Source organism: Carassius auratus, chromosome 13 (genome assembly GCF_003368295.1).
Source record: "Carassius auratus strain Wakin chromosome 13, ASM336829v1, whole genome shotgun sequence".
NCBI classification, from domain to species: domain Eukaryota; kingdom Metazoa; phylum Chordata; class Actinopteri; order Cypriniformes; family Cyprinidae; genus Carassius; species Carassius auratus.
The window spans coordinates 20,035,177-20,051,896 of record NC_039255.1 but is presented as its reverse complement, the minus strand read 5'-3'; the positions used below and the strand labels follow the sequence as shown (position 1 = coordinate 20,051,896).

At 39.7% G+C, this 16,720-nt stretch overlaps 1 protein-coding gene across 3 annotated transcripts in view; it reads right to left on the bottom strand.

Moving 5' to 3' along the window:
• Positions 1 to 15,912, bottom strand: part of LOC113112998 (girdin-like) — a 58,236-nt gene extending 42,324 nt beyond the window's left edge. For 2 of the 3 annotated variants that reach the window (XM_026279074.1, XM_026279075.1), the window contains exons 1-2: positions 15,504 to 15,912; positions 15,309 to 15,406 (exon numbers count right to left, since the gene is read on the bottom strand). In XM_026279074.1, the coding sequence (XP_026134859.1) occupies positions 15,309 to 15,406; positions 15,504 to 15,575 (170 nt within the window). In that variant the 5' untranslated portion in view covers positions 15,576 to 15,912. The remainder of the gene's footprint in view (positions 1 to 15,308; positions 15,407 to 15,503) is intronic. The other variant, XM_026279076.1, reaches the window with a different exon arrangement.
• Positions 15,913 to 16,720: the final 808 nt, after the last annotated feature.

Genomic DNA, 16,720 nt, shown 5'->3' with positions numbered 1-16,720 from the left:
AGGTCAACTTAGATCATCCTAACTGATCTCCTATTTGAATGGGACCTCCTAATGCACCCATAGCTGTTCACACCAGACTTGGTTGGACTCTCCAAGGCCCTGTGGGATACAGCCGAACTACCACTTGTGACCAACAATGTCTGAAAATCAATGTAGACTGTCAGAATGCTGAGCTACTCAAGAACGTTGAGTGTCTTTGGCAGACTGACACCCTTCCCTACATTAACGAAATGACAGCCACTCGTTCTAAACAGGACCAATACGCTCTAACCCTACTCCAAACTCACACTACTAGGGAAGAGGTTGACGGCACTTTACGATATGCCACGCCTTTGTTCAAATGACCAAATTCTGTCACCCTTGAAGCCCCAAAGGAAGTATTTAGAAGCTGAGCGTCTACTCCTCCAACAAGCCCAAAAAAATTCATTTGCAGAGGGTTCAAGGCTCTCTCATCACACCGACCCTTACCATCCAATAGCCGGTTAATGTCCCTGTCTGCTGAATATGATGAAGATGCTGGGCTAATTAGGGTCGGAGGGAGACTACATCATGCTGAACACATAGACCTTAATGCTCTACATCCCATAGTTCTCGACCCTCATCAACAAATAACCAAACTCCTTATTAAGGAATATGATGCCAATCTCCTTCACCCTGGGCCAGAACAAGTCCTTGCAGAGCTCAGACGTCACTATTGGATTTTGAGAGGCAGAGCAGCTATCAAAACCCATCAACTTGCATGTATTGAATGTCAAAAGTGCCGTGCCCAACCCAAGATCCCTATGATGGCAGATCTCCCACCAGCTCGTCTTAGGCTTTACAAGCCCCCCTTCTATTCCACTGGAATGGACTGTTTTGGATCATTCATAGTAAAAATAGCACGACGAACTGAAAAGAGATGGGGAATAGTATTCAAATGTGTGACCACCCAATGCCTCAATCTGGATCTACTTGAGAGTCTAGACACTGATGCCACTGATGCATTGATGTCTCTACGGAGATTTATCGCTAGAAGAGGCAAGCCCTTTGAGCTCTTTTCAGATAATGGCACCAACTTTACTGGAGGTAACAGAGAGATTAAAGAAGCATATGAAGCTACTTAAAGAGCAATTAGCTGAACAGAAGATTTCCTTTAGATTTATTCCTCCCAGCGCTCCGCATTTTGGTGGTATTTGGGAGAGGGAAGTGAAACAAGCCTTGAGAGTCATTCTAAAGGAACAGACAGTCCCTGAAACAGCACTGTTCTTATTGAAGTGGAGGGAATCATGAATGCCACGCCTTTAGGTTATGTATCATCCTATATTGCAGATACAGACCCAATCACACCTAGTATCCTGCTCTTGGGACGCCAAGATTCCTCTCTCCCACAAGTGATGTATGACTCCAGCAATCTTCTAGGAACCAGGAGATGGAGACATAGTCAGGTACTTGCTGACCAATTCTGGGCCAGATTTATACATCTCTACCTGCCAACTCTCCAAGAAAGACAAAAGTGGCAAAAGGACAATGACCAGCTCAGGGTCAACCAGGTAGTGCTTTTCATGGACCCTCAACTTCCACGAGCCCTCTGGCTAGTGGGAAAGGTGACCCGCACCTTCCCTGGACCTGATGGCCGAATAAGGACAGTTGCAGTTCAGGTTCAGGACTGAATTAATGTCAGCCGGTGGCTCGCCTAATCCCATTTCCCAAATTTGAGGATGATGACAGCTCCAATCCCGTCACTTAAGTAGGGCCAGTGTTGGGTATAGTTACTTTGGAAAGTAGTTAGTTAAGTTACAACGTTACCATCAATTAAAAGTAATCAGTTATGATACAGCGTTACCTATTCATAAAAGTAACGCGTTAGAGTACTCATGCGTTACCAAAAATTAAAAGCCGTTTGCAGCGGCTCACACATGACAGACACAGCCCCCGGCCCCTTTAAATGCACCTAGAAGTCGTGACTCCCGACAATGAATAACGTCATTCATCCGACTAAATTAACACTGCAGGATAACAATAACAGGAAAGACAGTCAGCAATCGGCTATTCCACATGGCGTTTTATTTATTTATTATGACAGAACATATTATTAATCAAAATTCGCACCTATCCAGCCCGGGTAGCCTAGGCTACTGTATATTATGAGCACCACAAGATAACTCCTGATTTTACTTTAACTTTAAATAATGCAGTTATCAAAGTACAATTATGCTTACTTGTAAACACAACCTTAAACAGGCTTGCAGATTTAAATCCATTTAGAAATGATGAACAACCAGCCAGCCAACGATCTAACAGAAATTAACAGCTGCCTGTCAAACAAAAATGATAACAAACCGAATTAAAACCTTCACTGCCACACAAGCAAATGACAAATCGCTTAATAGCCGAACTAATTATTATTAAAGTGTCACTCACAGTCACGAGCCTAAATTCGCTGTAACACAGTCCTCTTATATTTACTCTTCAAAGTAGTGATTAAAACATAGCAGAAGCAGATTTTCGAAACGTTTGTCCGACAGTCGATTTCTTTTTCGTTGACAAATTGAAAATAATGTGCGTACTTCCATAAACCAAACGCTGTCCTCTCTGCTATCTTCCCGGGAGTTCGAAAAAAAAAAACCCCACACACACACAGGGTCAGGCGCAGGGCACAGACGCATCACAGCCATTGACTTTACGATCACAGAGCTTCGGCTCCGCTGATACATCCGCAGGTGGCACAGTAGACCTAGGCATACTGTCTGACAAAAAGCAGGCTGCAGTCGGGATTTTCCTTTCCTTAAAATAACGGATTACTTTTTAAAAAAAATAACGAAGTTACTGATTACTTACGCACGAAACTAACGCGTTAAGTTACACATTTCAGGAAAAAAGTAATTAGAGTACTCTAACGCGTTACTTTGTAACGCGTTACCCACAACACTGAGTAGGGCTTACTACCATGTTCAAATGTCCCGAGTGACATTTGGGGGCGGCAATTTATGAAAGCCCAACAATGCCATCCAGGGGTATCTTTACGTCTATGACCTTTTAATGCTTAGGAAAGGCTTTACAAGTCAAGACATGCCCGGACAAGTATCAGAAGGTAGTCTATGTGTATAGGTGAAGTGATTCACTTGTTCATTGTGCAAGAAGAGGGACTACTGCATGTTTGTTTCTTAGACCACACACGCACCCATATGCCCACAGGCACCTCTTCTGGGCATGTACCTGTAACAATTCAAGCATGCAAGTATAATTCAAATAAAACCTTCAACAGGGACCTGCTCTCTTGCTCCCGTTTCTCTTATCGGAAACTCCCACTACCATTTCTACTTGTACATAAACAAACCCTTGAGCATCCCTCACACTCATATACTATTAATAATCTCTGATTGCACAGAACAGTACTATAATAATAAAGGCACCAGTATAATGTGACAGTCAGACGCAACAGCGGAGAGAAGAGTTTATGTGAACTGAATTTAATGATTTCAATATTAATCTGTCCCTCATATTGAACTATGGATCAGCTTCAGGAACACGTTTTTGTGCCTTTCGTGGGGCTTAACAATAACACAGAATAGTATGCACACAATATTGGATTTGGATCAGTCTCATCTGAAATGCCAGTATTGGAGCCGATACCGATCCTAAGTATCAGATTGATGCATCCCTACTCATTCATTTGCACTAAAGTTTCCAAACACATTTTTTAGTTTGAAGTGTCGTTTAGAATGTATTCACTTAAGGTTTAATAACATCAGCATGGTTACAAACGTCAAACTGATTTTATACAAACCCGATTCCAAAAAAGTTGGGCACTGTACAAATTTTGAGTAAAAAAGGAATGGAATAATTTACTAATCTCATAAACTTATATTTTATTGGGGCGCTATGGAGCCGTGAACCAAGATGGCAGCTTAAAGTGAATGCTCCGTGTAACCTGCATCAAAAACTCCAAAAAACCCAGCCTTTGAAGCGTAAACTGAATCGTAAGATGTCAAAATCTGCTACTCTCAAGGATTGTGATATTTTCACAAGAAAAAGCGGTTCCCAAAAACCAGCTAAAACTGACATTTCGGCAGCAGGTCAAGACAACGTGGGGGCTGCTAGCACGGATAGCATGTGTGATTTTACCACAGTGTTAGCTGAACTTCGGTCATTGCACTCGGAGTTCAGTGGATTTGGAACCAAGCTGGACAGCATAGATAATCGTATGGGTGAAATGAGTAAGTCCATCGCTGCTTTGGAGAAAAACATGACGGAGGTGAAGCAAAATGTAGCCACTAATGTTACTCGACTGGAGGAAGCTGAGAATAGAATCATGTCGGCGGAGGAGCTCCTAGAAAAGAGCACGGTCGACCTTAGCAACGCCATGAAGCAAATATCCTACCTAGAGGCAAAGACTGACGACCTGGAGAACCGGGGCCGCAGGAAGAACCTTCGCTTGTTTGGCCTCCGGGAAGGCACCGAGGGTCAGCAGCCGCTACTGGAGTACATTCGGGAGGCACTGCCGCGCTGGCTGGAGACCGACAAATCCTTTGTCATTGAGAGGGCTCACCGAACCCTGGCACCTCCAAAGCCAAACCAGCACAGAGCAGTCCTTATCCGATTCCTGAATTTCCAAGATCGGGAGTTTGTTTTTAATTATCTGAGTAAGGGAAGGGGCAGGGGGATTTGAAGTGTTATGTGTCATTTTCAGGATTTTGTTTTTTTATTTAGTTATTTGTTTTTTTTAATTCAAAAGTTATCTGTATTTCATTCTAACTCGGCACAACGTATTGCTATATTAATATTTCTGAAAAAACCAACAAAGTATGGAACAAGTGAATACTCATAATGTCTGATATAAAAATCATAAGTTGGAATGTCAGAGGACTCAGGAAAAGAATTAAACTAAAACAGGTTATCAACAGGATTAAGCAACTCAAATCGAAAATAATTTTTCTTCAAGAAACGCATCTTACAGATTGTGAATTAAAATTTGTAAAAAACAGATGGCCTGGCCAGGTGATACACTCATCATACAACAACTATGCAAGAGGCGTAATTATTTTGATTCATAGGAGCATACCATTCCAAATGCTACAAATAAAAAAAGACCCAGTTGGTAGATATGTAATCATCCAGGGTAACATTCTCTCAATCACTCTGAATTTAGTGAGTGTGTATGGACCAAATGAAAATAAACCAAAGTTTTTTGAAGATCTATTTCTTACCGTATCCACTCTGCAAGGACTCTATATAATTGGAGGAGACTTTAACTGTACCTTGAATCCAAGTATAAATCGTTCAACAGGCTCAGATATATATAAAGCCCAAACTAGACATTTAATAAATCAATATATATTGGATATGAACTTGGTGGAAGTGTGGAGGGAACTAAATCCTGATAAAACAGAATTTTCCTGTCACTCAGGTATACAAAAATCCCGCTCACATATAGATTACTTTCTTGTCTCAAGGGAACTTTTATCAAGGATCAAACAATGTCAGTACGATAGCATAGTGATCAGTGATCATGCAGCTATCTCACTGAATGTTTACATGGACAACTTTACCTACAAACAGTTCCGTTGGCGGTTTCAAGCAAGATGGCTACAGAATTCAAACTTTGTTAAATTTATAGGGGAGAAAATAGATAATTACTTTGAGCTGAATACAGATCAAACTTGTGCCGCAATGAGATGGGAAGGATTTAAAGCATATATTCGAGGTGAAATTCTTAGCTATACGAGTACGAAGAATAAGCAACAACAAAAACAAATGATAATCTTGGATAAGCAAATAAAATCTTTGGAATTAGACTTAAATGCTAGTGATGACCCAATAAAACAAAGTGAATTGTTGCGTTTGAGAACTGAATATAATAATTTGTCTTCTGATGCAGCAGCAAAAAGCTTAATGTGGTTAAAGCAATCTTACTATGACCAAGGTGAGAAAACTGGAAAGCTCTTGGCATGGAGAATAAAAAAAACACAGAGTGAAAGAGCAATTAATAACATAAAGACCCCCTCGGGTAAGGTAACAGTAGACCCATCTGAAATTAACGATAGTTTTAGACAATTTTATGAAAATTTGTATAAATCTGATTGTTCCCATACCTCGGAAGAACAAGACCTATTCTTGGACCAACTTCAGTTTCAGACACTCAAAGAAGACACACAACAAGAGCTGGACAGAAATTTAAGTATTGAAGAGATATCACAGGCCATACAAAGTATCAACAGTGGTAAAGCTCCTGGGTTAGACGGATTTACGATTGAATTCTATAAAATTTTCAAAGAAAAAATAATAGTTCCACTTTTTAACATGTATGAAGAAGCATTTAAAAATGAGGTCCTCCCACCCACTCTAAGACAGGCTATGATCACTTTGATATTAAAACCAGGAAAACCTCCTGCAGAATGCTCATCATTCAGACCAATAAGTCTGATGGGGGTTGACACTAAAATACTCTGTAAAGTTTTGGCAAAAAGATTAGACCCCTTTATCTCGCATCTAGTTCATAACGATCAAATGGCTTTGTACCAAAACGTCAAGGGTTTCATTACATAAAAAGAGTTTTGAATATAATTCATGAGAAATTTGATGCTAAAGATACGGCTTTATTATCACTTGATGCCCGTCAGGCCTTTGACAGAATAGAGTGGTCATATTTGTTTAACGTTCTTCCGAGGTATGGATTTAACTTTCTCAAATGGGTTAAACTTTTGTATACAGATCCTAAAGCCAGTGTCTTGACAAACAACATAGTCTCTAAACCTTTCACATTGGAACGTTCCACTCGCCAGGGATGCCCGTTATCTCCAATGTTATTTATTTTGGCTATGGAACCCTTGGCAATGATGATAAGAAAACGAAATGATATATTTGGCATCCAGTTAGGAGATCAAGAGCATAGATTGGCCCTATATGCTGATGATCTGATGAAGACTGTCCATCAGTGTCCCAAACTTAATGCAACAAATAGAGCTATTTGGTCGATTTTCCGGTTATGAAATAAATGATTCTAAATCCTCTATTCTATTTTTGAATAGGTACGAGAGGCTAAATCCAGTCATACAGACCCCGTTTATCAATGCAAAAGAGGGATTTGTGTATCTTGGTGTTAAAATTACCCCAGACATTAAAACCATTGTACCAATGAATTATGATCCTTTGATTAGGGAAGTAAAGGAGTCTTTAGATAAATGGGCAGTAATGCCCGTGTCAATGATTGGCAGAATAAACATGATCAAAATGAGCATATTACCAAAATTTTTATATCTGTTTCAGGCACTCCCTTTGCCTCTCTCAAAACAATTTTTTGATGAATTAAACACTGTCCTTAATAGATTCATTTGGAATAATAAAAAATCTAGACTAAGGCTTCGCCTGCCATATGAGAAAGGGGGGTTACAACTCCCTAATTTTAAATTGTATTACTGGTCTGCACAGCTGCGTTCAGCCATATTCTACTTTGCAACTGAGACACCCCCAGCATGGATAAAAATTGAACAATTAGAAACAAAACTTAACTTGAATCTGTATTTATATTCTGCATGCCCCAAAAAATTGGGAAAAATGACAAAAAAAACCTTTTTAAAAAACACAATTGATATTTGGTATAGGGCTCATCAGTATATGGGAGGTATCCCTCCCATTTCTCCTTTTTCGCCTATTTGGGGCAACACAGGTTTTAAGGCAGGAAGAGCTGATGGGGGTTTCAAAATCTGGGCAGATAAAGGTGTACAGAAGCTGGCAGACCTTTATAAGGATGGCAACCTTCTTACATTTGAGCAGTTATGCCAAACATATAACATTCCAAAGAAACATTTCTATAAACACTTACAAATTAAACATTTCATTATGTCCAAATATAAACAGATCGAATCTGAACCAACACTGTCAAACCTAGAGAATATTATATTGCAAAATCTTGAAACGAGAGGTCATATATCTCCCTATTTTATGCAGCTTTACTAACACATGATGAGGAATCCACCGCTGATAAGCTCGATGCATGGAGATCTGATATTAAAGAGGAGATAATGGTGGCAGACTGGGAAGCTGCATGTTTAAAAGCCCAAAAACAGTAAATTAGTACCAGGATGAAACTCCTCCAATATAAATGGTTGATGAGAACCTACATAACTCCGATCAAACTGAACCGTTGGTCACCTAATATCCCAGATAGCTGTAGTAAATGTTTAGATGGAAAGGGTACTCTTTTTCACTGTGTATGGGATTGTCCAAAATTACATCAGTATTGGAAGTCAGTCATGCAGACTCTGTCAAAGATTGCTGGAGTAAACATACCTGTTGAGGCAAAAATATGTGTGTTGGGTATATATCCAGAGAACTGTGTTTTTAGCTCCAGACAAATAAAACTGATTGACTTTGGACTCCTGCAGGCCAGACGGTTAATATCTCTGTACTGGAAGAGATGATGTACCCTCAAATCATATGTGGGTGAAGGAGATGGCATCATGTATTGTATTGGAACGACTCACTTATATTGTTAGAGGAAAGGGAGAAAATTTCGAAGAAATATGGTCACCATTAACTGAGTTTCTGAGACATTATGAAGGAAATTAAGAAAATAAGCTGACTGCCGAGGTTTATATATATATATATATATATATATATATATATATTTTTTTTTTTTTTATTATTATTATTATCATTGTCTTTGTTACTATGTTATGTGTGATGTATTTATTTTTATTTATTTATTTTTTGTATTATTTATTTCTATTTACTTTGGGGATTAGGTTGTGAAATATGAAGTTTATGTCAATGTATCACTTGTTTGTTTTGTAAAAAAATTCTATAAATATAATGTTCAAAAAAAAACTTTTTTTTATTAACAATAGAATATAGATAACATATCAAATGTTGAAAGTGAGACATTTTGAAATGTCATGCCAAATATTGGCTCATTTTGGATTTCATGAGAGCTTCACATTCCAAAAAAGTTGGGACAGGTAGCAATAAGAGGCCGGAAAAGTTAAATGTTCATATAAGGAACGGCTGGAGGACCAATTTGAAACGTATTAGGTCAAATGGGAACATGATTGGGTATAAAAAGATCCTCTCAGAGTGGCAGTGTCTCTCAGAAGTTAAGATGGGCAGAGGATCACCAATTCCCCCAATGCTGCAGCGAAACATAGTGGAGCAATATCAGAAAGGAGTTTCTCAGAGAAAAATTGCAAAGAGTTTGAAGTCATCATCATCTACAGATTAGATAGACAGATAGATATAAATAGGGATCCTGGTTTCCCCCAAGGTTTTTTTCTCCATTCTGTCACCGATGGAGTTTCGGTTCCTTGCCGCTGTCGCCTCTGGCTTGCTTAGTTGGGGTCACTTCATCTACAGCGATATCATTGACTTGATTGCAAATAAATGCACAGACACTATTTAAACTGAACAGAGATGACATCACTGAATTCAATGATGAACTGCCTTTAACTATCATTTTGCATTATTGACACACTGTTTTCCTAATGAATGTTGTTCAGTTGCTTTGATGCAATGTATTTTGTATAAAGTGCTATATAAATAAAGGTGACTTGACTTGACTACAGTACATAATATCATCCAAAGATTCAGAGAATCTGGAACGATCTCTGTGTGTAAGGGTCAAGGCTGGAAAACCATACTGGATGCCCGTGATCTTCAGCTCTTAGACGGCACTGCATCACATACAGGAATGATACTGTAATGGAAATCACAACATGGGCTCAGGAATACTTCCAGAAAAAAAATGTCGGTGAACACAATCCACCGTGGCATTCACCGTTACCAGCTAAAACTCTATAGGTCAAAAAAGAAGCCATAATTAAACATGATCCAGAAGCGCAGGTGTTTTCTCTGGGCCAAGGCTCATTTAAAATGGACTGTGGCAAAGTGGAAAACTGTTCTGTGGTCAGACGAATCAAAATTTGAAGTTCTTTTTGGAAAACTGGGACGCCATGTCATCCAGATTAAAGAAGACAAGGACAACCCAAGTTATTATCAGCGCTCAGCTGCAGTCCAGATCTTTCACCCACAGAAAACATTTGGTGCATCATAAAGAGGAAGATCTCTGGTGACAAAGAAGACCTAAGACAATTGAGCAACTAGAAGCCTGTATTAGACAAGAACGGGACAACATTCCTATTCCTAAACTTGAGCAGCTTGTCTCCTCAGTCCCCAGACGTTTGCAGACTGTTATAAAAAGAAGAGGGGATGCCACACAGTGCTAAACATGGCCTTGTCACAACTTTTTGGAGACAAGTTGATGCCATGAAATTTAAAATCAATGTATTTTCCCCTTAAAATTATACATTTTCTCAGTAAACATTTGATATGTCATCTATGTTGTATTCTGATTAAAATATAGAAATTTGAAACTTCCACATCATTGCATTCTGATTCACAATTTGTACACTGTCCAAACTTTTTTGGAATCGGGTTTGTACATCAGTTCCTTAAACAAGACTGTGGGTTAATATTGTAAATCTACAGTTACATAATAAGTCTGTTTTACTCAACTTCTCTAATGAAGAGAGTTCCAGTCAAAGCCCCATCAGAGCTGCTGAGTCTCAGAGAAACACACCGTGCTGATTCTTCACTGGATCCTATACCTTTAGCTTCTGTGTTAAAAACAGTGTGGACTCCTCATGTTCATCTTCATTACAGTTCACACCACTGTGTGTGGGTCTTCTCTCTTAAATACCCAGTTCAGAATGATTCTGTTCATCCATTAGCCTCCTCAGGTTCATTCTCAAGCGTCTGCTCTGAGAGTGTGTGTGTGTGTGTGTGTGTTTGGTGGTGGCCTGTGAAAGACTGTGCACGTGTACAGTTCTCTATCCTCAGTACAGTGTCTTATATCTGTATCTGAACTATATTCATGGATTCACTGAGTGTTGTATCAACAGTGGTGATCTGTGTCATGTACTTCTGTTGTGATGTCACGGTTTCAAACACACGAGGCGCCTCCGCTCAGACGCAGTGCTGTGGTCAAAGCACACTTTAAAGGGGATCAGCGTGAGACCTGATGGTGCTGCTATGGTGAGTGGTTCACTCTCACACTGAAGCAGAACTATCACGTCCGTCTGTGCCTTTATAAGCAATCACTGAAGCTACACACACCACATCGCTTATTTACACATGATATAATGAGAGGAAGTGTGGACTTCCTTCAGCAGATCTCTTCTGCAAAGCCTTTTCACGACTAATGCTGCTGATTACTGACCTAATAAACTCCTTTGGAGTCAAGCAAAATGTCACCGGGCCCACTCATCGCTTTAATCATACACTAGATTTAATTATATCGCATGGAATCGATCTTACTGCTATAGATATTGTACCTCAAAGTGATGACATTACAGACCATTTCCTTGTATCGTGCATGCTGCGTATAACTGATATTAACTATCGTATTTTCCGGACTATGAGTCCCACTTTTTTCATAGTTTGGCTGGTCCTGCGCCTTATAGTCAGGTGCGACCTATCAAAATTAATTTGACATGAACCAAGAGAAAACATTACCGTCTCCAGCCGCGAGAATGTTTTCTCTTGGTTCTTGGTTCTAAATAAATGTGACTTATAGTCCAGTGCGACTTATATATGTTTTTTTCCTAGTCATGACATATTTTTGGGCTGATGTGACTTATATCCAGGTGCGACTTATAGTCCGAAAAATACGGTTTATGGCTCAGCGTTACCACTGGTGTCAAAAGTATTCACATTCATTACTCAAGTAGAAGTATAGATGCTAGGGTTTAAAAAGACTTTTGTAGGAGTTGAAGTATCAACTCAAGCTTTTTACTCAAGTAAAAGTGTAAAAGTACTAGCCACCGAAGACAGATGTGCAAATAACCTGCCTGATCTATCTCAATTGCTATTTATAAAAATACACATGAATTTGACGAAATGACTGGCAACATGGGCACTATTTTCTCTAATACATTAGAAGCTGTTGCCCCGATCAAATGGAAAAAAGTTAGAGAAAAACGTACTGTACCATGGTATAACAGTAATACTCACTCTCTCAAGAAAGTAACTCGTAGTCTTGAACGCAAATGGAGAAAAACTAACTTAGAAATTTTTAGAATTGCATGGAAAAACAGTATGTCCAGCTATAGACAGGCTCTAAAAACTGCTAGGGCAGAGCATATACACAAACTCATTGAAAATAACCAAAACAATCCAAGGTTTTTATTTAACACAGTGGCTAAGTTAACAAATTACCAGACGCCACCTGATTCAAATATTCCACCAACGTTAAATAGTAATGACTTTATGAATTTCTTCACTGATAAAATAGATAACATTAGAAATACAATAGCGAATGTAGATTCTACAGCGTCTAACACTTCAGTTTCATCCATCGCACCCAAAGATAAACTGCAGCGCTTTACAACCATAGCACAGGAAGAGCTAAATAAACTTATCACTGTATCTAAACCAACAACATGTTTATTAGATCCTGTACCCACTAAATTACTGAAAGAGCTGTTACCTGTAGCCGAAGAACCGCTTCTCAATATCATAAACTCGTCGTTATCTTTAGGTCACGTCCCAAAACCATTCAAGCTGGCGGTTATTAATAGGGTTGGGTACCAAAACCAGGTACAGACTCAGAGGTGTTAGATCGCGCTCATCGTGAGTGAAGCCCAGCCCATTTTTTATATCCAAATATTAAACAGTTGTATTTTTCCCCCAGGGCATCATTCATATTCACGAATCGACTACTTTTTAATAGATGACAAACTTTTAACTTCTGTCACTGACTGTAAATATGAATCTATTGTAATCTCGGATCACAGCCCAGTGGTTTTAATTAGCTTTTCCCAAATCACCAATTCGGAAGACATGGCGCTTCAATCATTTAACTCTTTCTGATTCATCCTTTGTAGGTTTTATTAATAGCAGAATATATCTTTTTATCAATGATACCCCAGATATCAGCAAAGCCACACTTTTTCTTTAAAAGCCTATATTAGGGGGAAATAATCTCTTTTTCATCATGGGACAGGAAAAAAAGAAGCCAGCAACTAAACCACCTCATCAATCAGATGAAACAATTGGACTTGACATTTGCAATCAATCCCTTACCTGAAGATTTAAAGGAAAGAACAAAGCTGCAGACAGAGATTGATCTAATAACATCTGAAAGATTTCTGCTTCAATCTCACTCTAAATTATATGAACACTTCGATAAACCTAGGAAAATTATTGCACAACAAATAAGGCAGTGCTCAACTACAAACATTATAACATCTATTCGTAGAGATGATGGCAGGGTCACAAAGGATGAATTAGAAATCAGTTCGGTCTTTGAACAATTCTATGCAGCCCTATATTCATCCGAAATTGATAATAACTCTTCTGAACTTGACTCTTTTTTTAACTCCATTAAAATGTCACAAATTCCCTCTAACGATAATGCAGATTTGGAGAAAATTCTACATTTAGAAGAATGCAGCTCTCTCAAACATGCAAAACTCAAAAGCTCCAGGGCCAGATGGCTTTACAGTATATACTGTATTTTAAATGTTTAAAGGGAAACTAATGCCTCTTCTACTTGCTGTATTTGAGGAATCATTCTCTATAGAACGTCTTCTGCAAACGTTTTATCAAGCTACAATTTTGGTTTTACCTAAGAAAGGAAAAGACCCTCTGAGCTGTAGCTCATTTTGGCCTATATCTTTGCTCAATGTGGACTGTAAAATATTGCCAGAGGTTCTAGCCCTATGACTGGAGAACATTCTCCCTACTATCGTGGCTCCAGATCACACAGGCTTCATTAAAAAACACTTTTCTTTCTTTAATATACCATCAGAACTCAAACAAACTCTTTAAATATTTCAGTTTGTGTGCAATGAATCTAAAATATAAAAAGTTTGCTTTTTTAAATTAAATTACAAATAAATAAAGAACTTTTCCATGGTATTATATTTTTTTTTTACATGTACCTGTACATAAGGGAAATTGTAAAATTGTCCCATAAATATGCATGTAACCAATTGCTTTAATATATAATTGGACTTGTAATCATTTATCTATCATGCAAATATGCTAATTAGAATATAACATGGCCAAAAGATGTATCAGGAACCAATATTTCTGGTCTAGGAGGAATACAAAGGAGTAATGGTCAGTTTAAAGACCTGGCTGCTGCCATTTTGAAAACGGGGCCTTTCTTGGAGTCAAACTTTTAGTATGTTTTTAAGTACATTTGATACTACTGTAAACCACTGAGTAACGTTTTGTTAGAATTTTTTGGGGGGTCAAGACCTACAAGGCCCTAAATGGTTTAGCTCCTGCGTACCTAACTAGCCTTCTACCACGTTACAACCCATCACGCACCCTAAGGTCACAAAACACTGGACTTTTGGTCGTTCCTAGGATAGCAAAGTCCACTAAAGGAAGTAGAGCTTTCTCACATTTGGCTCCCAAACTCTGGAATAGCCTTCCTGATAATGTTCGGGGTTCAGACACACTCTCTCAGATGATGCTAACCCTGAATCAACAACAGAACTAACAAATATTGCATCATATAATAACTGCTGTTAATAATGTTCATCGTCTGGCTGACTACGTCTGGTATTAATTGTTCTGAAAATTTCTGTCACATGCACATAAACTGACAGTCACCACTGATATTCTACTAAATATTGCAGAAACTTGATTTTCTGTAAAGTTGCTTTGCAATGATTTCTATCGTAAAAAGCACTATAGAAATAAACTTGAATTGAATCGAATTGCTGATGTTTGTATCTCATGTCATTTGATTATTATAGTGTGACATGACAGGACTTATGAAGCCCACACAGTCACTGATGGGAGTTTGGACACGTCGTGACACTCTGACCTCGGCTGATGGTGATGGACTGTGATGGACAGAGCTGTGGACTTCAGCTGGACGCTGCTCTGACCAATCAGAAGTGACTGGGGAGCTAGCTGTGATGCTCAGATCTGTCAGACTGACTGAGCTCTAGTATAAAAGCAGAAGGACACTCACCATGACATCAGTCATGTGATCACAGTTACTGTGATTCTGCATATTATACTGACCTCTTCACACTACAGTAAACCCGTACGAGCTGGACATAACACCACGCTCCAGCCTGAATCAGCCACGCTGTCACCGGAGGAAACATCTTCTGCTGGACTGACTACATTTCTATAACCACAGCTTTACTACACACACCAGTGGAGTAAAACCATGGTGTATTTGTGATTACCGTGGTTTAACTGTAGTAACCATGGTTGATGTGGTTTAACTATAGTAAGTTGTTTTAAACCCATGGTTAATAGTACATGTTTGTATGTGTTAGTTCGCTAGTAAGCGCTGCGCAGATACTCACATGTCAGTCATGACGTCATTGAGATGAACCCCGTCCACTAAAGTCATGAAGTCCGACAGATGAGAGCCTCCGGAGCCCAGCGGAGAGACGGTGTTCACCTGCACACACACACACACACACACACACACACACACACACACACACACATGAGGCTCCGCACACCATCGCGACGCGGCAGACGCGCTCCTCGCTCACCCAGCACACCAGAGGAGAGCGCAGAAAGTCCTCCAGCAGAGGCGTGAACGCGTCGCGCTCCGTCGTGTCCATCGCGCGGGAGTAAAGCGGCGGAGCCTGGAGAAGGACGCGTCTATAACGCGCTCCTCATGCAGTCGGTATTCTCCTCCCCCGCGTCAGCAGATCCTCGCGCTTATTCTCCGGCGGACGAGCGCGGCGCGATCCGTGCCTTCATCCCGACTGAGAGCCGCTGTTTCCCGCTAGACTCGGCGTGACGTGTCGAGATCCTCGAGCAGAGCGCCGCCTGTGAGCTCGTGCAGAGAGAGACCGAGTCAGCTCCGCCTTCGCCTCTCGTGCTGCGGTGTGTCACACTCCAGAGCTGCTCCACACACTCGCGCGGAACACAGCACACCGCGCGTGCCACACCGAGAACACACCGAGAACACACCCAGGGCCGCTTCTAGCCTTTCTTTTTTATTGCATAAATATTGCAAAATTTGTCCAAATACAAGAATGTACAATTCATCAGAATTAAATATTATTAATATTAAACACTACAAGAAAAACAGGCAAATAAAACGCAAAAAACTAATATAACATGAGAATGTTACGCTATCAGCTACATATTATCTATACAATTATACACAGGAACCACTTTTCAGTCAAACAAAGGAAGGAAGTAACTGGTAACCAAGGACTTAAAGCAAATTGACCATGGCATATTTGAGCATGTGTACTATTTTCGATAGCTTTAAAAGTGGACACGTCTAGACTTAATAGCTGCAAAAGTGTCAATAATGTCATCATAGGACATCTGCCTGGAAACATCCCTGTTTATGCTCATCATGAATGTATTTTCTACTTTAATTGCATCATTGCAGACCTCAGGTATGTTTTAATGAGCTTCAATTTTGAGAAGCTCCTCTCTGCACTAGCCACACTTACAGGAGAAGTTGCAGCAATTCGGACAGTCACCCACATATTGGGGAAAGTTTCCTTCAGTTTCTTCTCTTCTATGAAGGACAACAGTTCCAGTGTTGTCATGGTGTTCCTGGGGAAATCTGGAAAATGTTGCATTTCTAGTGCAAGTTCCTTTCCATTCAGATCTGCCTGACCGCTGCTAGTCAGACATATTTCCAGGGGTGAAAGCTTAGGGAAGCTTGTGAGGACTCAAAACTTGCTTCCAACTTTACTCAGGGTCTCAAAACACTCATGCAGTGATCAATGCAAACATCCAC